Raw genomic sequence first — 18956 nt, 5'->3', positions numbered from 1 at the left:
ACTGAAGGAGACAGTTTGGATTGATTGAAGAGAATGAGGTGAAAAAGGGAAAATGGTGGAAAAGAATGTAAAAAAAGAGAGCACTTAGACAGGCTTTATTTTACTTTACTGCATTTTATGCACACATAGAAGAAGCCATTTCATTAGAAGGGTACTGGGATTTTCTTTCATTTTTTGAAATAGCAATGGTAGCTGAACTAGCAACCAAAGGTGTTCACCATAGGTACAGAATTTTTATTTAAACACTACGGTAGGAAGGGATTTTGTCTTCTGAAAACAAGCCTTGAAAAAAATATACCTGGGTGATTCTGGTAGTTTAGAATATTCTTACTGTGTATAAAGATGCAGCTCCACATAGGATCTTGGGGTGAGAAGGTCTGGTGCAATGAGCATTCTGCATTCAGTGTTACTCCAGGTACAGAGCAATGTAAATGCCTGGCAAGAGGAGATCCCTCTGCTTTGGTTATCTGACCAGCTTGGTGGGCATTCAGTGGACCTGTTCTCTGTGTGCTGGGACAAAACTGCCTCTCATCCTTTAATCCTCAGCTCTGTAAGCTTCCATTCTCTCAATTTCATACCCTGACTATATGTTTGTGAAGTGCCTTCAGCATAATTCAGGATATTTTTTTTTAAGTAGTGGAAATTTGGAAAATGCACAAGCAATCATCTTCTGTCTTCAACTTTATTGTCTGCATACTATAAAATCAATTTTTGCTCATGTAAACATTTAATAGATTCTAAGGTAATTTATATGTTGATGCTCTCCATTCCAGCAGTATATGTACTCTACTCATCCTGAAACCCTAGAATCTGGATTTCCTCAGTAGGAAACAATTTCTTTGTGCAGTTCTAAAGCTCTGCTACAACTGTTCATTGGTATCAGGATAGTGTTAGCAGATATATGAAATTATGAAATGTGCATGTGTGGGGCATACACAAATACTCACAAAATCAAATCCAGGTGGCAATTTTAATAATACTTACAATGGAGATATTTGTGACATCATGTGTGTCAGTTCACTGTGCTCATTCTCCAGGCCTAAGGTATGAACTCAGTGGAAGGATATGGGAAGGAGAGCCGTGTGCCCTGGAGAGCCAGCCCTGAGGGGACAGGGACCCTCTTGGGCAGGGCTGTGCTTGGCTCAGAGCACATTGGCACCTTGGGCTCGTTGTGCTTTTGCCTTTTAGCTGTGGCTGCTGCTCAGTCTGTGCCAGAGCAGCTCAGCCAGCCCTGCCCAGAGCCTCAGTCTGCCTGGCAGCCCCGCTTGCCAGGTTGTCTCCCTGAGGGCTGGATGGGCGCTCTGTTCTGCAGCTCTGTGCTGGGTTAAAGAGCTCTTGGTGCTGTGTTTGTCTCCAAAAGCAATGCCATGGTGTTGTACCTAAATCTTGGGTAAAGCAAATGCATGTTTTAGTTCTCATGCAAAATAATGAATCGAGAGTTGCAAAGCATAACCATGAAAACAGTCAAATACAAACCAATGTCTGTAAACCTGCTCTCCATTACCCTCCTAGTCTGCACCTGATTACTGACAACTGTAGAATATTGACATTGAAATTTTCATGTTTGAAAGGGTTTGACATCTCTACAAGATTGATAAAAACTTTCCAAGTGAGCACATAGAACGTATTTCTACTTGAATAGCTAAGAAATATAACAGGGAATTTTGTTTCTTCTTCCCTTCAAATAATTGTAATTATTAAATACTCAGATTCTATTTTGTTCATTAACAAGTATTCATAATTTTTAAAGGAAGCTAGCTAGTAAAAGTAAGCTATTACTATCATTGCAATTGTCTAGTTACTTCCTTTTACTATGTAAACCAGTTTCTGGCATGATTGAGTAGAATTCTTTTTAAAAAATTGCTTCAATCACACACCTAATTTAATGAAAAAGAGTTTTATTTTCTATGTGTTATCCTTCTTTTTCTAGTAAATGGGACTAGGCATGTCTGGACAGTTTATTTCCCAGTTATCCTCTCTGTCTGTAAAAATTTGCTCCATTATTCTGCTGGAATTGACTTTTTCAGAGGGGGATAGCACAGAGGAGTTTGCAACTCGATCAATCAATAGCTGAGAATGTGCTAAAATGCTGGGAGTGTGAGCAAGTGCAGATGCCTCTGTGTTCTTGCTGTCCTTGCTGTATGACAGTGACTACCTTCCAGCATGTGGGACCTCTCATACCTTGAACTACCAAAGCTATGTCTTTTTGTCCCTTTTCAATCAAAGCCCCCAAAATTATTCCAATGTTTTAAAATGGGAACAGAATTTGCAACATAAAAAGCCCACAAACATATAGAATTATGTTGCATCCTAATGCTTATTTTGATGTAGCATCCAGGTCAAAGCACCAGACTGGCCAAAAAAAAAAATCAAAGTGAGTATTTTAATTTGGTGTGAAGATAATTTTCTTCTCAGTATAATTTTTAAGCTGCTGAGCAGGTGAGAGTACACTAAATTGCCTCTGTAGCGACTGCATAATGGGACATGTGGATGGTAGGAGCCATTTACTGCATAGTTGTTCAGGACTGGCTCAGGTGCCTCACTGTGTCATGTGCACACCCCACAGACACCTCTGATGCAGCTGTATAATGTTCTTTTCACAATATTTGTCCTTCTTGAGCCAATTGCCTGGCCTTGCCCAAATCTACATGAGTTCCCTGTAATGAATTTGTGATTTTAAAGTGTACTTTTTGGCCTACTAAATCCTGCAAAACAGTTTGTAATATTTATTCTACAGCTGCACTTAAACTAGCTGATCTATAATTGCTTGTTAAGTTTCTCTTTCTGGAGCTTATTTTAAGAAAATTGCCAGCTTTAGATATTCACAGTCAAATCTCAGCATATGAAGATTGCATAACAGCCAGTTCAGGAGATGTATTTTGGAGAACTTACAGGTAGGGGAAGGGAACCATCTGCAGGTCCCTGACAGAAAACAAGTTTCCAGCAGAAAGTGTTTTGAACACTGTTGATGTGAACATGTTGTTTTGTAAGAAGCCATCTGGTCAGCCAGAGCAGCGTGTGTGTGAGTGCAGATGGATCTGGGAGCTGGGGATCCAGAGCCCTGAGCTCCCTCTCCTGCTCCTGGGGACTGCCCCTGGGAGAATGTGCTGACCCACTGCACCCAGTGAGCCTGGATCCCACAGCTGAGCTCTTTGTGGGAATGGCACAATGCTGGAAGGAGGAGATAATTCCTCAAGTTCCATTCTCCGTCCAGCTGAAAGCAGGGTGCAGGTAGGTGTGATAGCAGGAGGGCTCAGGGCAGATGGGATGGTGAGCTTCCCTTATCAGTAAGTTCTCATAGCCCACCACTGTTTTTTGAAATTAGAATTTGAAGTATACAGCTGAAGAGGGAATTATTTCTTTAAGTATATGGTCACAGAATGAATAGAATCTGATTAATAGAACTTGAAGAAACCAAACAAAATAATACTGTATTTATCATATATATTGTATTTATAACGTATTTAGAAGTTGCATAGCATGCAATTGTGGCACTTAAAGATGTCTTTGAAGCCATACTGTTCTCACAAAGAGTAAGGTTATTTCTACTCCTGATTTTCTCTGATGCGTTGAAAGGAACTTAGGGGCTTCTTATTCACTTCAACCATTCTGCATTGCAAAATATATTACTTAAACTATGCTAGTGTGGCCTGGGGGATGTGACCTGCACAAAACCCAGTCTGGAGATTTGTGAGTTTAATTCCCTACTTAGTAAAATGTTACATGGAGTCATGAAACTGATAGACACAGTTTATAACAGATGACTCCTGGTACAAACCATTGCGGAAATTCAGAGTGTGTGTTCAAGAGAAAAACTTTAATTTGACATTTTCAGCTTCTATTAACAGGGGAAGCTTGATAGAGATACTTGCCAACAGCACAGACCATCGAAAGATCACTTTTCTTGTACGAGTTTCTAAAATGTAGGAGAATAGAAGAACTCCCAGACCAGCATGCTGCCTTTGTACATTCACAGCATTGGATGTACAAAGGCATCACCTCCAGCCAGAGCAGGATTTAGGGGATTTGTTGTTTGGGAAGCAGGGTCTGAGTTCTGTGACCTACCAGGCTGGCTCTGTCTCCTTCTGGTCAGGGCACAGAGCACTGTTCTGTCTTCAGTTCCCAAACACCCTCTGTTGGGTCACCAAACTGCCCTTCTGATACTCTCTGAAGCGGAAAATGGCATTCCCAAGGTTTCTGGTGCAGTTAAACAATGAATGGCCCCTGTAAGTCCCTGCCTGGTGACCATCCCAGGGGGCACTGCTGGTGGTTGCGCCCTGCACATCAGGCCTTGGGGCACAAGGAGCTGCTCTCCATTCAACCAAGGGCCTTTTTCATATTGGGTGGTTCTCTGTGACATCTACAAACACTTTTGGCACAGGATGGCATTTGCAAACAGTTTTGGCGTGGTGGATTTCTGTAATGCATTGTCAGAGATATTGCCAGCTGAGCTCTCAGACATATGTTTATGATGTTTGCTCCAGATCCCCTGAAATGTCAATATCTCAGAGCAATTGCCCTTGAGAAATCTGTTATACAGGGGAAAAAAGGGGAATAATTATTCAAAATACACTGTTCTTTAAATCAGAATAAGTGTGTGCAAATGTATTCCCATATGTAAATTTTACATAATTGCTTGAATGGCAGAACTAGTAGAATGATTTTTAAAAAAATAATTTGCTAATGAAACAACATGACTTTTTTTCCTCTTCATGTAACTGTTAGATTTAGAGTATTGCATTAAAAAATATTCTGTAATGCTGATTTCACTGGGAATAAAACCAAAGATTAAGTTTAATTACTTTTCCACAGTGGAAGAGATTTTGAGGAATGAAAGAGCCTATGTTGAGGATGGGAAATAAACTTTATTCCTTTCTTTTAGCATATGAAGCAGTAAGGAATACTCACGAAACTGTGGTTTAGAGCAATCTGTTTATACATCTTATATTGCAGTCTTCCAGTGCTTATTCATGCTCCTTTCTGTGCAACACTGGCAGTAAGAGATAAATGGATGCATGCATTCAAAGATGTAAAACAAATAATCTGCATAAGGGAGGTATCTTTGTACTTGTGCATGTACTTGGCTTTAATCCAGACCATAACAAGCTTGTTTATGCCCAACTGCACAGTTTTTCAAAAGAAGGTGGGTTATTTCTTTTCCTTATTTGAACTTGTATTGAAAAATATTGCAGCAGCCATCAATTTTTCCTGTGAAAACAGCAGGAATTAGCTACAGGCCATCGCTGAAATTCAAAACATCCTACAGAAGCTTTGTTCCTTGGTTTTGCTTATCTGCCAGCTGTAAACATAATCCATTCACTTCTGTTGTATTACAGATCCTATTTTTGTGGTATATTTTAATATGTTTGGTACTTGTGTGGTGGTAGCAGAATTCATGAACAGTTAGCTGAAATATCCTAGAATAACTTGATGTAATTAGAGGTACTTGTCTATTAATAACAAAAATTCATAGTATGCAGCCTTCCTTCCCTGCCATAGCTCTTCACTTCATTAACCAATGGGTAAAGAAAGCAATTTTGGCTGGTTTTTTTTTTTTTTTTTTTTTTTTACTTTCGACTGCTTCAGAGGTCTCCAAATACATCCTCTGTAGATACAAATGAGGCCCAATGTCAGTTCAGAAATGCCAAATGACCTGAACACTCGAGGTCTGTGCAGAAGTAGCAGTGGCAGCATCCTGAGCCAGTGCTGGTGCGTGTGCAGCAGCAGGGATGGCTCAGAAATCCATCTCCCTGTGCTTCCACCCTGCTCCTGCATAGCCCAGGGACAGCACCCGGCGAGAACTTTGCCTATTTACAGCCTCAGTCTGACATCAGGCTCTGCTGCTCTGGGAGGATGCAGCCACGGCTGGATGGAGACTTTTCCTAATGCAGACCTGCTTCATTGCTAAACAGGCTTCTTCTGTTCACTCTTGCTCAAATAACCCGATTTTAACCAGAAATTCCAGGAGGGATTTGTCCTGGGATGGCTGGGGTCACCATCTTCAAGAGCAGGCCAAAGTAATTTTTCTTCAAATCTTCACATATTAATTACATGGTGCTCCAGAGTTTGATTGACAACAGCAGGATGGAGGTTTATTTTCAGTTTAAGATTTTAGAAGTGTAACACAATTACACTTAAGAGTTTAGTAAAACTCATGTTATGTTTTAAAAATAGACCTGCTAATCTTTGGGTCTGAAAGTTAGAAATATGGGTCTTGCAAACAGCAGAGTCCATTTCTTACTATTCTGTGTCTATCTGACTTCTGAAATCTTGTTTCTCAAATTTTATTCTTATCCTAAAGAACTCATAAATTAATTCTTTATAAGAGATTTACTTTATTAGTTTTAATACAGTAAATAATACACATACACTGAACAGCTCTAAATGTCTGACTCTGTTAGAAATCTTTCAGTAGAAGACTCCTACATAATAAAATAGATAAATCCTAAAGCATCAGCTATTGGGAATAGTCAGGTATGACCAAAGGGAAAGAAAATGGCGTTGGTTTGCAGACTGAATATTTCATCATATTTTTACTGTTAGTGCTATAGCTGAGTCAAAATGCATCTAAATCCTGAAGACTTCAAGAAAATCCAGTGCCCAGCATTGCTGAGCACAGGGCAGGGATAAGATGAAAAGGGTTCCTGTCTGCCTGTGCAGCTGCCACTGCACTGAGGTTCCGTGTGTCACCTGAGCAGGGCACAAACAGCCTCTCTGCTGTTCAGGCCAGCACAGAGCACTGCAGGGCAACTGCAGGCACACACCTCCCCTCCTGTCTGCTGGGGCTGTTCTCCTGCTGGCACAGCAGAGCTACCCCAACAGAGATACAATTCTGCACCATCTCACAGCCTGGTACCGAGCCTGTGCACCTGTAATACTGACCAGTGACACAGGTGCTTCACTGAAAACCAGGGAAAGGGAGTCACTGTTCAGTTCAAAATTTACTTAGAGGCGTACGATGTCCTCTGTCAAAGCTGACTGTTCTTCCTAACAGCAAAGTCTTCATGTGGCCAAAGCCACAAAACTCAAAGAAACAAGATGAGGATTTCATAGGTAAATAAGGAAAGTGCCTGTCTTGGCATCCTGTGATGCTTTGATAGCTTCCTTCTGGGACCAAACTCCGCTGGCCTCCAGAAGCAGATTCTTTGGGCAGCAGCAGCCATTTCCAAGCTTCTCCAGGAGTTGGAACTGAGAAGGTTCAGCAGCTCCCAGCTGCCAGGAATGTCACTCCAGCCCTGGAGCTACTCTGCAGTGGCTGCCAGCAGTGGGACAGCCACGGCTGCTCACTGGTGTCCTAAATTTAAGTTCTAGTATTCTGACACATATTATTGCAAATCTGATTTATTTTAATTTTGAACTCGTTGGCAAAGTTCTGAGTTACAGAGGGACCCAGATGATACACTTTTTAGAGGCTCTGAATCTAATCATACCTGGAGACCTGACCCCAAATTTCAGGAGCTTCTGGCCAGCAATGCATTGTGCATTGAACTCCCACTGGAGTCAGTAGCAAATTTTGCTGCCTGTTAACCTAATTTGGAGTCATAATGAAAAAAAAAAAAGGATGAGCTGCATTTATCACAGACATTTTGATTTTACAGAGAAAATAATTAAAATATGATTAAACAGAAAATGTGATTTTGGTTGCTAATTATTGTGGTCGTCTTTTCGCTGGCCAGCCTGATGCTTGTTTAGTTTCTGTCTAATCCATCAGGATTGTTGCATCCCAAGCTGGCTCCTGTAGTCATTTACTAGGCAGTGTCATTCTTCCATGAGCTTCCTTTTCTGTCTTGGATTAAATGTAAACATTAGTCCCTGTCTTCATTACCAAGAACAAAGTCAGCATTTCCCTTGTTATTCTGTTGATGGTACTCATTTATTTACATATTTCCCCATCTTGATTACTTTTGTTTATTTAGAGAGTACAGATCTAATTCCACTCTACCAAGTCTCAACCCAGTGATTATGTTGCCAGGTGCAGATGTACTGTTTTCTATGGGTTTATCCAACTCAGTGGGAATTTCTTTTTTATCTTAAGAAAACTAAATAATGGGCTAAAATGAAGAATAATTTAAAAGCTCACAGGGGTTGAGATTATGGCCTATATTTTTGAGGTTTTTAGGGCATGGATCACTATTAGTATCAAGCTTATGGCTGGAATGCAATAACATGCCCTTAGTATTTAAAAAACAAAACCCAGAAAGAGTGATTGCTGTAGAGCAGTGTTCTTCATGTTACTGTTGTCACCATATTTTCCAGGAAAGTTATGATTATGATTCCTGGAGCAGTTTCTAAGTTTGTCCATTTTTATATTCATAGCTGTTATTTTTAATGTGACATTGGTTCAAATCTGGATCTGTCCCTGAGAATGGTCACATCAGCTCTCTCCTGCCTTGCACATGTTAATATCATGTGTAATCTTCATGAGAAATGAAGATACTTCAGAGAAGCAGCTGATACCTCTTAACTTGATGGAGCAATTAAGACTGAAGGACTTCCTTAGAAGATCAAAACAACATGTTTTGATCAGAACTTTTCTCTATAGTTCCATTTGCTTCCATGGTAATTTTAAAAGAAGGGCCCTGTCCTTAAAAATACAAGAATGATGGTAATTGTTTGTGCAGGTTTTTATGATGGGCAGTTTACTGGCAAAACCCAAGCAAAGAGCACATTATTCCTTTGCAGACTATTTAAACTCACTGAAAGCTGCACCTGCCAGTGCTTTGGGGTAGATATTCCTGCCTGGCTGAATTTGAATCAAAGAGTCAGGGAGAGTGGAGGGGACAGAGCCCCTCAGCAGGGACACAGCAGCCAGCTGGCTCCACCAGGGCCATGGCCCAGCTCAGAGCTGAAGCACCAGGAGCTGTTTGTTCCCGAGCCCATGGGAAAACAGGAGACTGCTAACTGCTGCTCTTCCCAGGTGCTGGAATTAGGGGGCGTTGAAGGCTGAAAGTCTGATGTGGTAAAGCAAGGCAGGAATATGCACCAAGTTTTTTACTGCCATTAGTTTCAGTACATTAGTGAGCTCAGGATCAGGTAAATGATAGGGATGAACAGATAAGAAGAAATATTTTAAGCTTTCAGATTTTTCCTCTCTGTGATACTGGCAAAATTAAGCAAATTGGAGGAGATTATAAACTTTTTTTTTTTACCCCAGTGCTTGACATGGAATGTGATTAATTATTTGCATTTGTGTGCTGTGTAAGCTAGATGTGGAGAGCTTGGGGGTGTTAGTACTTAACTCTTTTTACTGGCTTCATGTGTCCCAGTGTCTGAGAAGGCATTTGCTGTAAACTTTGTTGTTATGCCCAATGCCTATTGTATTGATTATATGCTGTTTAAAAGCTAATTTGGTAATTAAATTTGTCCGCCCTCCGTGTCAAAACCATTGTGTGCAAACAGTTTGTGAATATGGAGGAGGAAGTGCCTGGCTGGTCGCTGTAATGCACTGCTGCCTTAGCACCTGGAAATTGCTACTTGCCAAGCAAAAGTTTTAGTTTATTTTCTTGTATATGATGCATTTTGAATCCTAATGCATGTCTTCAGTTTCCTCAATATTTTCAATAACAACGTATTCTAGCTGTCTTTACTTTCCTTAAAGATAATTACTTACTAGCAGGAAAACCCAAACCCAGGAACTGACACTGTTCTTCTAAAAGCAAATCTGACCTTTTGTTATTACATAAAGAACCTCGGATCATGTTCTGCTTCTGAACCATGTTCATGAAATCCCCTCTCGCTGAGTGTGGTGGGTGTGCTGCTCACACAGGGTCACCCCTGACAGGAGGAGAATGACTAGAGCTGAATGTTGGTGATTTCCAGATGGGAATGGATGGAACAGCCAAACCTCCTGCCTTTCAGCTGAGCACAGGAATACAGAAAACCAAATATATAAGTTATAAATAAATGTAAATATGTGTGTAGTAGTCTCTGTCTTCCTAGTTAGCTGGGCAGGGGTCATTTGCCAGAGCACAGTATTCATGCATTCCCTTATTCTGTCTGGGGCATCACAAAACATGGAGAGTAACCATTCCCAAATGTAGAGGTCATTGTGCAGTGGAAAGCACAAGTGGAAATTAGAGTATAAGTAGAAGTATTGCTTAGATGGAAACTGATGAAAGGCCACCTTTGCAGGGTTCTGAGCCTTTCCTAAGTGAAAGAGTGTATAACACAGATATTATTCAGTTATAGAACTATGAGATACAGTAAACATCTTGTTATGCCAACTTAAAAATGAAGTTAGTGGGAAAAATGTGTCGTCAGCATTATGTACAGTGTCATGGTTTACAGACAAATTCAAATAACAGTGCAGATGTTGATGAAGAAAGTCTTCATGCTGTTATGGAAACTGAATTGTAGCATGTGAATGTTCAAGTCAGGGGAATTTGAATTGTAACAAATGGAAACACGATTATGTGTCATTATTTCACTGCAAGAAGAGATCAAATATGTCATGAGTGTAAAAGTGTATATGTGGAAGTAGAAGGAGCTGCACATTAACCAAATCGTTCGACAGAGTATTAGAATTAATGCTTTTCATTTCTTGAAATTTCATTTCAGATCTAATCTTGATGGGAAATGATTATTCAGTTTGTAATCTGACAACTTTGCTCTAATAGCGTCTTCAGGATTTTCAGTGTTTAAGTGTGCTAGAGAGGGATTCTCTTTCTATCTCTTCTTTTAATAACCGACTCTTTAAACATCCAAATCAGACATTTGTATTAATAAATGGAGATCACAGTTTCTCATTAATAATTATACTTAATTTCTACAAATTTGGAGCAGTGGCAGGAAATGTGTCTCCAACTATTTTTACACTTCACCAACTGGAAACCAAGATTTTACCCAGTTGACTGCAAAGCAGGAGTTAATACAGTGAATTCAGAATCTTAGTTAATAATGCCACTAAACAGGTGTCTTATCTGATTTTAATTGGCAGAAGGTGCTGAGATACATTGCATTGTCAAGTCAGAATTAGTTCTCAATTGTCTAATAAGGATCTCCTGATATGGGTGTTGCTTAACAGGATCTTTTTGAGGAGCTGCCTGCCTGAGCAACACATTAAGTGTTGAGGTTATTACCAGAATTAATTATTATAATGACTAACAAAGAATTAATAGCACAAGAAGCTGGCAAAAGTCACCACATTCACTTGGCAGTGAATGCCCTTTTTCATGAGGTGTGTTTAACATAACTCAAGTAAAACTAGAATTATTAATGTCTCCAGAGAGGCATTTACGTGTGAGGTAGATCTATAGATAGATACATGAAATGCCTGATCCTGAGCTTTGCTACATTCCCAAGATGTGCTTATTCTGTTCTCTGATCTCTGGCTGATACAAAAGTATTTCCAGTTGCAGATATGTTATACTATTTTTATCAGAAACTTCTCTCTCTAATTTTATCCTGAAGAATAGGCATTGAGTTGGGAAATAAATTTCTTCATGTAAACGCTCACATCAGCCAAGAGAATACTGCAGTTCCATATACTGATTATGTAAAGAAATCCCCACAAAATACAGTTTGCATTTGGATACAGAGAGAGCAATAAATCAAAGGTATGAACAAACCAGCAGCTGATGAAAAGGACCAGTTATTTTAAGCTATTTTCTATAGATGCACCTCAGGCAGAACTTGACACCAAGACAAAATCAATGAAACTGAATCGTTTGCCAAACAAACGCTGGGCAGATCAATCAGGAATGCTTAAAAGCTAAACAATGACCTGGTGGGTAGGAGGAATTGATTGCCTCAGCAGGTTGCTTTTTTTTCCAGAATCGGCCAAGGTGAGAATGTAGAAAAGAACTTGAGCCTTTAATAGGTGGAAATTCCACTGCTGAACAGGGCAGTGCCTGGCAAGCCTCTCTGCCTGGACCCTGCTAAGGCTTCTGTGACTCAGAAAGAACAGCATGAAAAGCAGAATGTTTTATTAAAGCCAAACAGGTGTAGCTGGGACAGGTGTAGGCTTAGGTGAATTACAAATTTACCTCAGGGACTTGGGGGAGCCGGGCTGGCAGAGTTACTGCAGCACAGGTACTCCCTGGTTTAGATTTAGGTATTTTAAATTTGTATTTTAATCTGAGTAAAACAAGGTGGACCCTAACTCAGCACCCCCAAACTAACCGAGGGACTATTTTTACTGAGTGTGACAAACGAGAGGATTTTCAAACCTTGTAGGTAATGGCTTATTCTTCGTTCTTCATCCCAAACACTGGGTGGCAAAAAGATTTGTCTCAATTCCATCTTCATGTGTATTTGCCAGAAATACAGACAGAACATTTTAAGGTCTTTATCTCTCTGTCCAAGAGTTCGTGGAATATTTGACCAGTTGAACTGTCAATACATTTAGAAAGTGTCTTGTTTAGTACCAGAGACTGTATAGGTGTCATTCGACCTCTATGCCAGAACTAAATTATTAAATCTAATAACAGGAGACGGAAGAGAGGGGAGATGACTCCTTTCCTCCTACTTGCTTACCGTGTGTTTTGGGTTGGTTATTTTGGCAAGAAAGCCAGAGCTGAAGCAGGAGAGTGAGATGGGTGGTTCTCCCATCAGGTTTAGAAAAAGGGAGGATGAAAAGGGGGCTGAAAGACTCTTAAATTTATGACTCTTTTTTAATGCTTGAAACTTTTTCCCTGTTAAACATCTGTTTCCATAGAAGTTGATCAATTCAATTTCAGCTCCAGTTTTCTTTTCATGCTGGATGCATGAAGATGTAATTCCTCAGATACACATTGATTTCTGTAAACCTACATTAGATAATGATGTGTCTTAGATTGTCATTATAAAAATTAGCTAAGACATTTAAGATAAATTAATCTCTAATTTAGTTATTAGATATATCATGTTGTGGAGTAGCATCATTTAAATTAGCAGAATTACTTGCAATTTCTGTCCTTTGCTCACAGACATTGGTGTTCATGTAATTACCCTAAATGACCTGATTACCTCAGCCCTGCCAGACTGAAATTATTTCATCTCTCTTCATTTTAGGGGAACTCCTTCTGCCTCTTTTGCCCTTTTCCCTCTGAATAGCTTTGCTCCATTGGGCTGGCACTGATGTCGTTTTGGGGACATGCCAGCAGGAGGAGCTTGTGCATTAAAATGTGCTTTCCATAAAGCAATCACCAAATTACAGTAATTGCACTCCACTCGTGCTCTCGGGTGCAAGGTAAACCCCCTTGTACCTGCCAAGGATCCGCGTGTGCCTCAGACAGCCAAAGCTCTGTCAGCAGAGGCCATCGTGCTGGTGAATTAACCTAGTTTAGATCGAGCAAAGCCCAAGGAGGTGAACATTTAATTTTATTCCATTGTATGTTTGATATTTGGATTATTTTACGTTTACATGTTCTGAAAAAATACATATCATAAAACAAAATCACAACCCTCTGAAGTCAATGTCACATGCTCTCTTTTACAAGCATTACAGTATCAACACTGCATTGCTCAATTTTATAAATAGTATAAAATTATGAGTAATAATATTCATGTTACTAAAAGAAATCCATGGTAATGAGAACAGCTGAAATTGGATTCATATGATCAGAATTCTCTACAGCAACTTAGATAGCATTGCTGAGTTTTAGAGTAAGAAATTGTAGGGCCACAGTTGGAAGTCCAATTATCCTTGGCTTCCAAGAATTAATAACATAGGCTAAATTAATTTTTAGACTTTTTACTTTAGTGACAAGGAAAATAAGGAATTAAAGATCTAACTTATTAATCTGGTTATTGAAGAAGAGGAGGATGTATGCCACAGGTATTTTATGCATTTTTTCACACAAAGAACTTCTTAGTTACCTTGGAAGACTAAATACTATAATAGGAATGTGGTGAATCTTGATTTAGGAAAATCCTTTATTATTTTAACTAATGCTATTTCAGAATTTCCTGCTTAGAAATTTAGACCAGTTAAATACTCTGCCATTAAAAAACCCCACAAAACTTTATTTTCTGTTGCTTAGCATCTGTACTGAACATAACTTTTCCGTACTGCTTTTTTCCTCTTCCCTTTGTGGGGGCAGCTGTGTGTGCACTGTAGTTCTGAAGCCAGTGGCAGGGCAGGACAGCTGCCCTTCCTTGCAGAAGTGCTCTGCTGCCTGCAAGTGAATTTTCCAGGCAATCCCAGGACTCGTTAAAGGCTTTTCCTTTGCCAACATCTCTCCCATGTTGGTGCTCCAAACGCCTCAGTGGGGCCTGGGTGTGCCTGTGGCTCTGGCAGGAGGGACTGACCTGTGTGTGAGAAAGGCCACTCTGCAGGAAAAGAAACTGCACAGAGAACTTTGGGGGTTGTTATAAAATATATTTGTGTTTGTTTAATATGGCCAGAAGTGCAGATGAGCGATTTCTCCTTTCTGGACTTGTTGTCACATTCTGAAGATAGGTATTGTAAAGTTGGGGTTTTTCACTTAGGAAAATAAGCTTGGCTTTGTGTGCTGTGTTATTTTATTGCTTAGCTGAGTTGCTAAATGCAAAACTTAGTTTTATTTATTTATCTGTGTGTAAGCAGTTTAATTAAAAACCACGTGGAGTCCTGTAAAAGAATGGCAAAAGTACAATGCTATCCCTTTATACTGTAGTTTTCCGAGGAGTCTATAGCCTGAATATCACCTAGGTAAGCTGGAATTTTCTGTTACTGCTTGTTTTTGAACTTAATGTATTTCTCAGAGTCTTTTGCAAAAGGCTCATTCATGTAAGACTGTAGTCTGTTGTGGGTCAGGAGAGACTGAAGAATTCAGGGATGTATTACCAATGTACTTCATCATGTAATGATACATCCATCCATGATTAGAGGATTGTTAATTGAGCATCATCCAAGCTCATCGATTTTGCTTGTATTTTATCACTTCAAAATGCTTTTCCCACCATTTTTGATCTGCAACTCATAGAGATCCGCTTTTATCCTGTAACTTGCAATCTTCCATAAAGTATTGAAAGTTCTACTAGGTCTCATTTCTGAAAGAGCCCATTTTGTAATTCACACTTGAGACACCAGTAGAAAGAACGCAATTCCGTGATGTTGAAGATGTGTGCTGTACTTCGCAGTCATGTGCCAGGCTCTCATAACATCTGCTTTTTTCATGTTGGAAGTAACTACACAACAATTTACATATAACATAAATGAGCTCTTCTGTGTTTATTTTTGTCTCCCTAGTGATATCCCACCCTCTGGAGAGCCAGTGAGCAAAAGCAATCGCTCGAAAGTGAGCACCCGCTTCCCCAAACTGTCCCGCAGCCACCCCAGGGAGCCCCGGAGCCTGGAGCCTCAGAGCGGTGACCTCTGACCCTTCTCCTCAGTTGTCACCGTGGGCAGCACGTACTTAAGTTGTTCTGTCATTCCTTCCTAGCCTATATTTATAATTTAAGTTCCTGAAGAGACTACAGCTGCATCGACTTAAATCCTGAAAAGAGACGTTCATTACCAAGGGTCATATCCTGACTGACTACTTTGGATGGAAGGCAGTAATCACTTTCTCAAAAGAATATGAGGGCTCTTCACTAGAGCTCAGCAAACTGATCGGCATTTCCTTTGTTTTGTAAAGCTGCACTGCACAAATTCTCCTTTGTTCCTCTGAAGTCCTTCTGTCACAATGAATTCCTTGTTTGTATTATGTTGTCCCTTTTCCATGTACAGTTTTCTGTTCCAGAGAGACATGGGCTTCATGTCAAGACAATTTTTTTTTCCTTAGAGGAACCCCTATGATTATCACTACTTAATATGTCAGAAGGATGTGCTTAAAAGAACCTCACTAATTTATTACCTTTTGTAAATAGAAAGACTGGGTTGTTTTGGTTTTTTTTATTGTAAACCTCTGACACACAAAGGTTTTTAAAAAACTTCACAATGTAGATGATGACAAAAACATTACAGGTGGAAAAATAGCTTTTGTACATTTCTAGATAGATATTCTCAATAGATTCATCTGTGGGAAGTAGTTCTTTAAAATCAGAGAATGTAATTATTTTTATTGAAATTTCAGTCTTGCAGTAAGGCAGGTGCAATATTATTCATTTCTACAAACCACCACAAGGATACACAAAATTAGCGTGGTACAAAGCAGTGCTTTTAAGTCTTGGATTATATTTTCTTATTAATTTGTTGGTTATGTTACAGAACAGTCCATCATTAACAAGGCAGTGTGGAATTCTTAATCTGATTTTGTAATACCCTTCACATGGTGATACTTAAAAATTGCCTGTAATGAAAGTGCCTGTTACCCATCACCTCTTATTGAAAAGTAATTTGTAATGCTACTATTGCAAGAGTAACTAAAAAATTGACAAGAATTGTTACAAGTGATGGAAGTCCTGACGTGGATTAACTGGAATCCAGTTCAGTATCCATTAACTGCACTGCCATAGGCAGTTAATTATGTTTTAGCTATCTTCTTCTCTTCATTAAGTTTAAGCAGTGTGTGTTCAAATTTTCTATCAATTGTGTTCTGGTTTTCCTTTATGTAAGTACATCTTTCCTCTCAGAAGTTTTTTTGGATAATGTTACTTAAATTGATGTATCTTGTCATTTTATTATCCATTCATTATATTAAATTTTCACATCTTATATTATTCTCCAGGAAAAACAAGCTGATGATTAAGAACAGATTTTGTACCTCAGTGCTTTACTAAAGTTCTGGCAAACTGGAACTTGTGTTCTGCAGTGCTGTGAGCAGCGAGTGCTGTTCAGGCAGGTCAGTGGTCAGTTGTTTTCAGTGGCACCTCTCAGGTGAGAAAGGCTTTGTTACCCACAGTGAGTGGCGTCAGCACTGCCTGAGCGTGAGCCCCACGTGCTGGATTCCCACCACTGAAATATGGAGCTTTCAGATTGCACTCAACAGCAGAATGTGGCAGAGAGGAGTGGGATTCACTCTCCAGGTCAGAAATTTCAGCAGGTAAAATACCACAAAGTAAAATCACATCACAGAAATGAAACGATATTTCCCAGTCAGTAAGAGATGTCAGTTACCACACAGACAAAGAGAAAAACCCAAAGGCCAGCCTTGAAGCTCACAGCTGTGTGTTCATTAACAAATTAATTACTGTTGGTGTTTTGTGCTGGTTACAGTGGGACACTCACTTAAGAAGAAAGGAAAGTGAGTAGATTGGCAGTTAAGTAGCTTCTCCAAACTCTTCAGCCTGATGCACTGCTGATGATTTAACTTGTCTTTGTTGGAAAGAGAAGCAGCTATAATGATGGTCCCACTTTGAAACAATTTTAACTCATTTTTCAGAAAGTGGAGACTTGGTTAGTAGAAATATGGCACATATACTAACACTGAATTGCAAGTAAATTTGAAAGAAAACACTGTGTGGAAACCTTTGTGATGTATCTGTTACATGAAGCTGTATTCATTTTCAAGAAATAATTCACAGATTCAAGTACTTATTCAGCAAACTGCAAATGGTAAGAAATTTCATTTACTGCACACTGAATTTCTTTTTAGTTGTTTAAAAGGACTTTTTTGTATCTGCATTTGGCTCTTAAAATGATTTCATTCCTGATTATCTTGCTTCTTGTAAATTTTAAAGTATGTATGTAGATCACATAAAGATACTAAACTTGTTTACCATGTACAAATTGCTCTTTGTTAACTTTAGCTGAATTGTGTATCAGCTGCTAAGATGACAGTCTGCAAACAATGTTCACTTGGTGATACAAGATACCATAAGGGGTGCATTACTAATCTTTTTAAAAGCTCCACTAAAATCCCAGGAAATAATCAAATGAAAGCCTTTCTTTACAAGGTGGCATTCCCACTTTATACCCCTGGTTATGTTGAAGACTACAGAGGAACCTGCATGAGTGCCAGTGGGTGCCTAATGACAGGAATGCCCAAATTTTTCCCACCTCAAGACATTCTGAAAGGCCCTGTCTTAGAATCCTGTATATCTGTTACAAATCTCACTACTGTTCATTCACCAGAACCAGCAAAGCCTCTTGAAGAAGGCTGACCAGTTGGTATTAAGAATCCCAAGTAGGTACATTATTCACCTGAAATACCTGTAGCAATGATTGTGCCAGTGGAATGATTTTATCAGCTTATCCTGTTCACCCAGTTCCATGCAGTTACAATTTTTGTAGTTCTAAACTTCCTTTGGCTGACTCACTGCTCTTAAACCCCTGTCTGTGCTCAGTGGGTGGCTCACAATGAGCTGCTGGGTTCATTACTAATGAATTATTAATTAATTCATTACTGACCCTTCCTGCTGGCACCAGTGGCCATTGCTGTAATCCCAGGACGAGGACTCGGGACTGGCTGGGCCCTGGAGCTGTTCCTGGCTGGTAGAGCCAGCCTAGAGCAATTTGTGGTCTTGTTAGCATTTCATTCCTGCTTTGTCTTTAGATCCAGGGCTTCTCCTCTGCATCCTTTAGTGACTGTTCAAAATAAATTGGAAAAAAGCGGCACAACTTCTACTGCAATGCTGCTCTCCAGTCACCTCCACCATGAACCCTTCCCTAAGAAATGCAGAGCAGGCAGAGCTCTTCCAGCTTTTGCAGATGTCTCCATCAGTATTCACAGACTGACTGTGGTTTTTCAGAATCTCATTTATTTAGAGATTCTGTCATTCATTATACAGAATGCAATGTGTCGACTTGGCTTTTGCAAATTAAATCAAAGTTCTCAATAATAATAATAATAGTAATAAATTTCCAAGGTTTATATAAGGCAGGATATTGACATAGTTATAAAGGCTTAAATTGATATGTCCATTAAGTCACATATTCTTAGGAAGATAATAATTTCAAAGCCAGTCTTTTTAATGGAATATATTGTTGATGTGATTGTTGTAATCAAATTATGCTACCTTACAGAATCTACTGCAAGTCATAAACCGTTGTGATTGAATTAATACAAGCATTTAGAGAAAGAACAGAATGGTATTAAAGATTACTGGCTCAAAATTGTGACCTATTGCTAAGGTGGAGTGTTTCTTTGTAACAGTCATGTTTTATTGTACAG

General features: G+C 39.4%; 1 protein-coding gene across 2 annotated transcripts in view; it reads left to right on the top strand.

Annotated features, from left to right (window-relative positions):
- The window catches only part of SNX29 (sorting nexin 29), a 98314-nt gene extending 80742 nt beyond the window's left edge, over positions 1–17572 (top strand). Inside the window, exons 21-22 of one of the 2 annotated variants that reach the window (XM_068206807.1) lie at positions 14577–14611; positions 15152–15235. In XM_068206807.1, the coding sequence (XP_068062908.1) occupies positions 14577–14595 (19 nt within the window). In that variant the 3' untranslated portion in view covers positions 14596–14611; positions 15152–15235. Of the gene's footprint in view, positions 1–14576; positions 14612–15151 lie in introns of both variants that reach the window. The other variant, XM_068206805.1, reaches the window with a different exon arrangement.
- Positions 17573–18956: the final 1384 nt, after the last annotated feature.

The sequence above is a fragment of the Anomalospiza imberbis genome, chromosome 16 (assembly GCF_031753505.1).
Source record: "Anomalospiza imberbis isolate Cuckoo-Finch-1a 21T00152 chromosome 16, ASM3175350v1, whole genome shotgun sequence".
In the NCBI taxonomy this organism is placed as follows: Eukaryota; Metazoa; Chordata; class Aves; order Passeriformes; family Viduidae; genus Anomalospiza; species Anomalospiza imberbis.
Note: the sequence above shows the minus strand (reverse complement) of the source record. Positions and strands in the feature narration are given on the sequence as shown.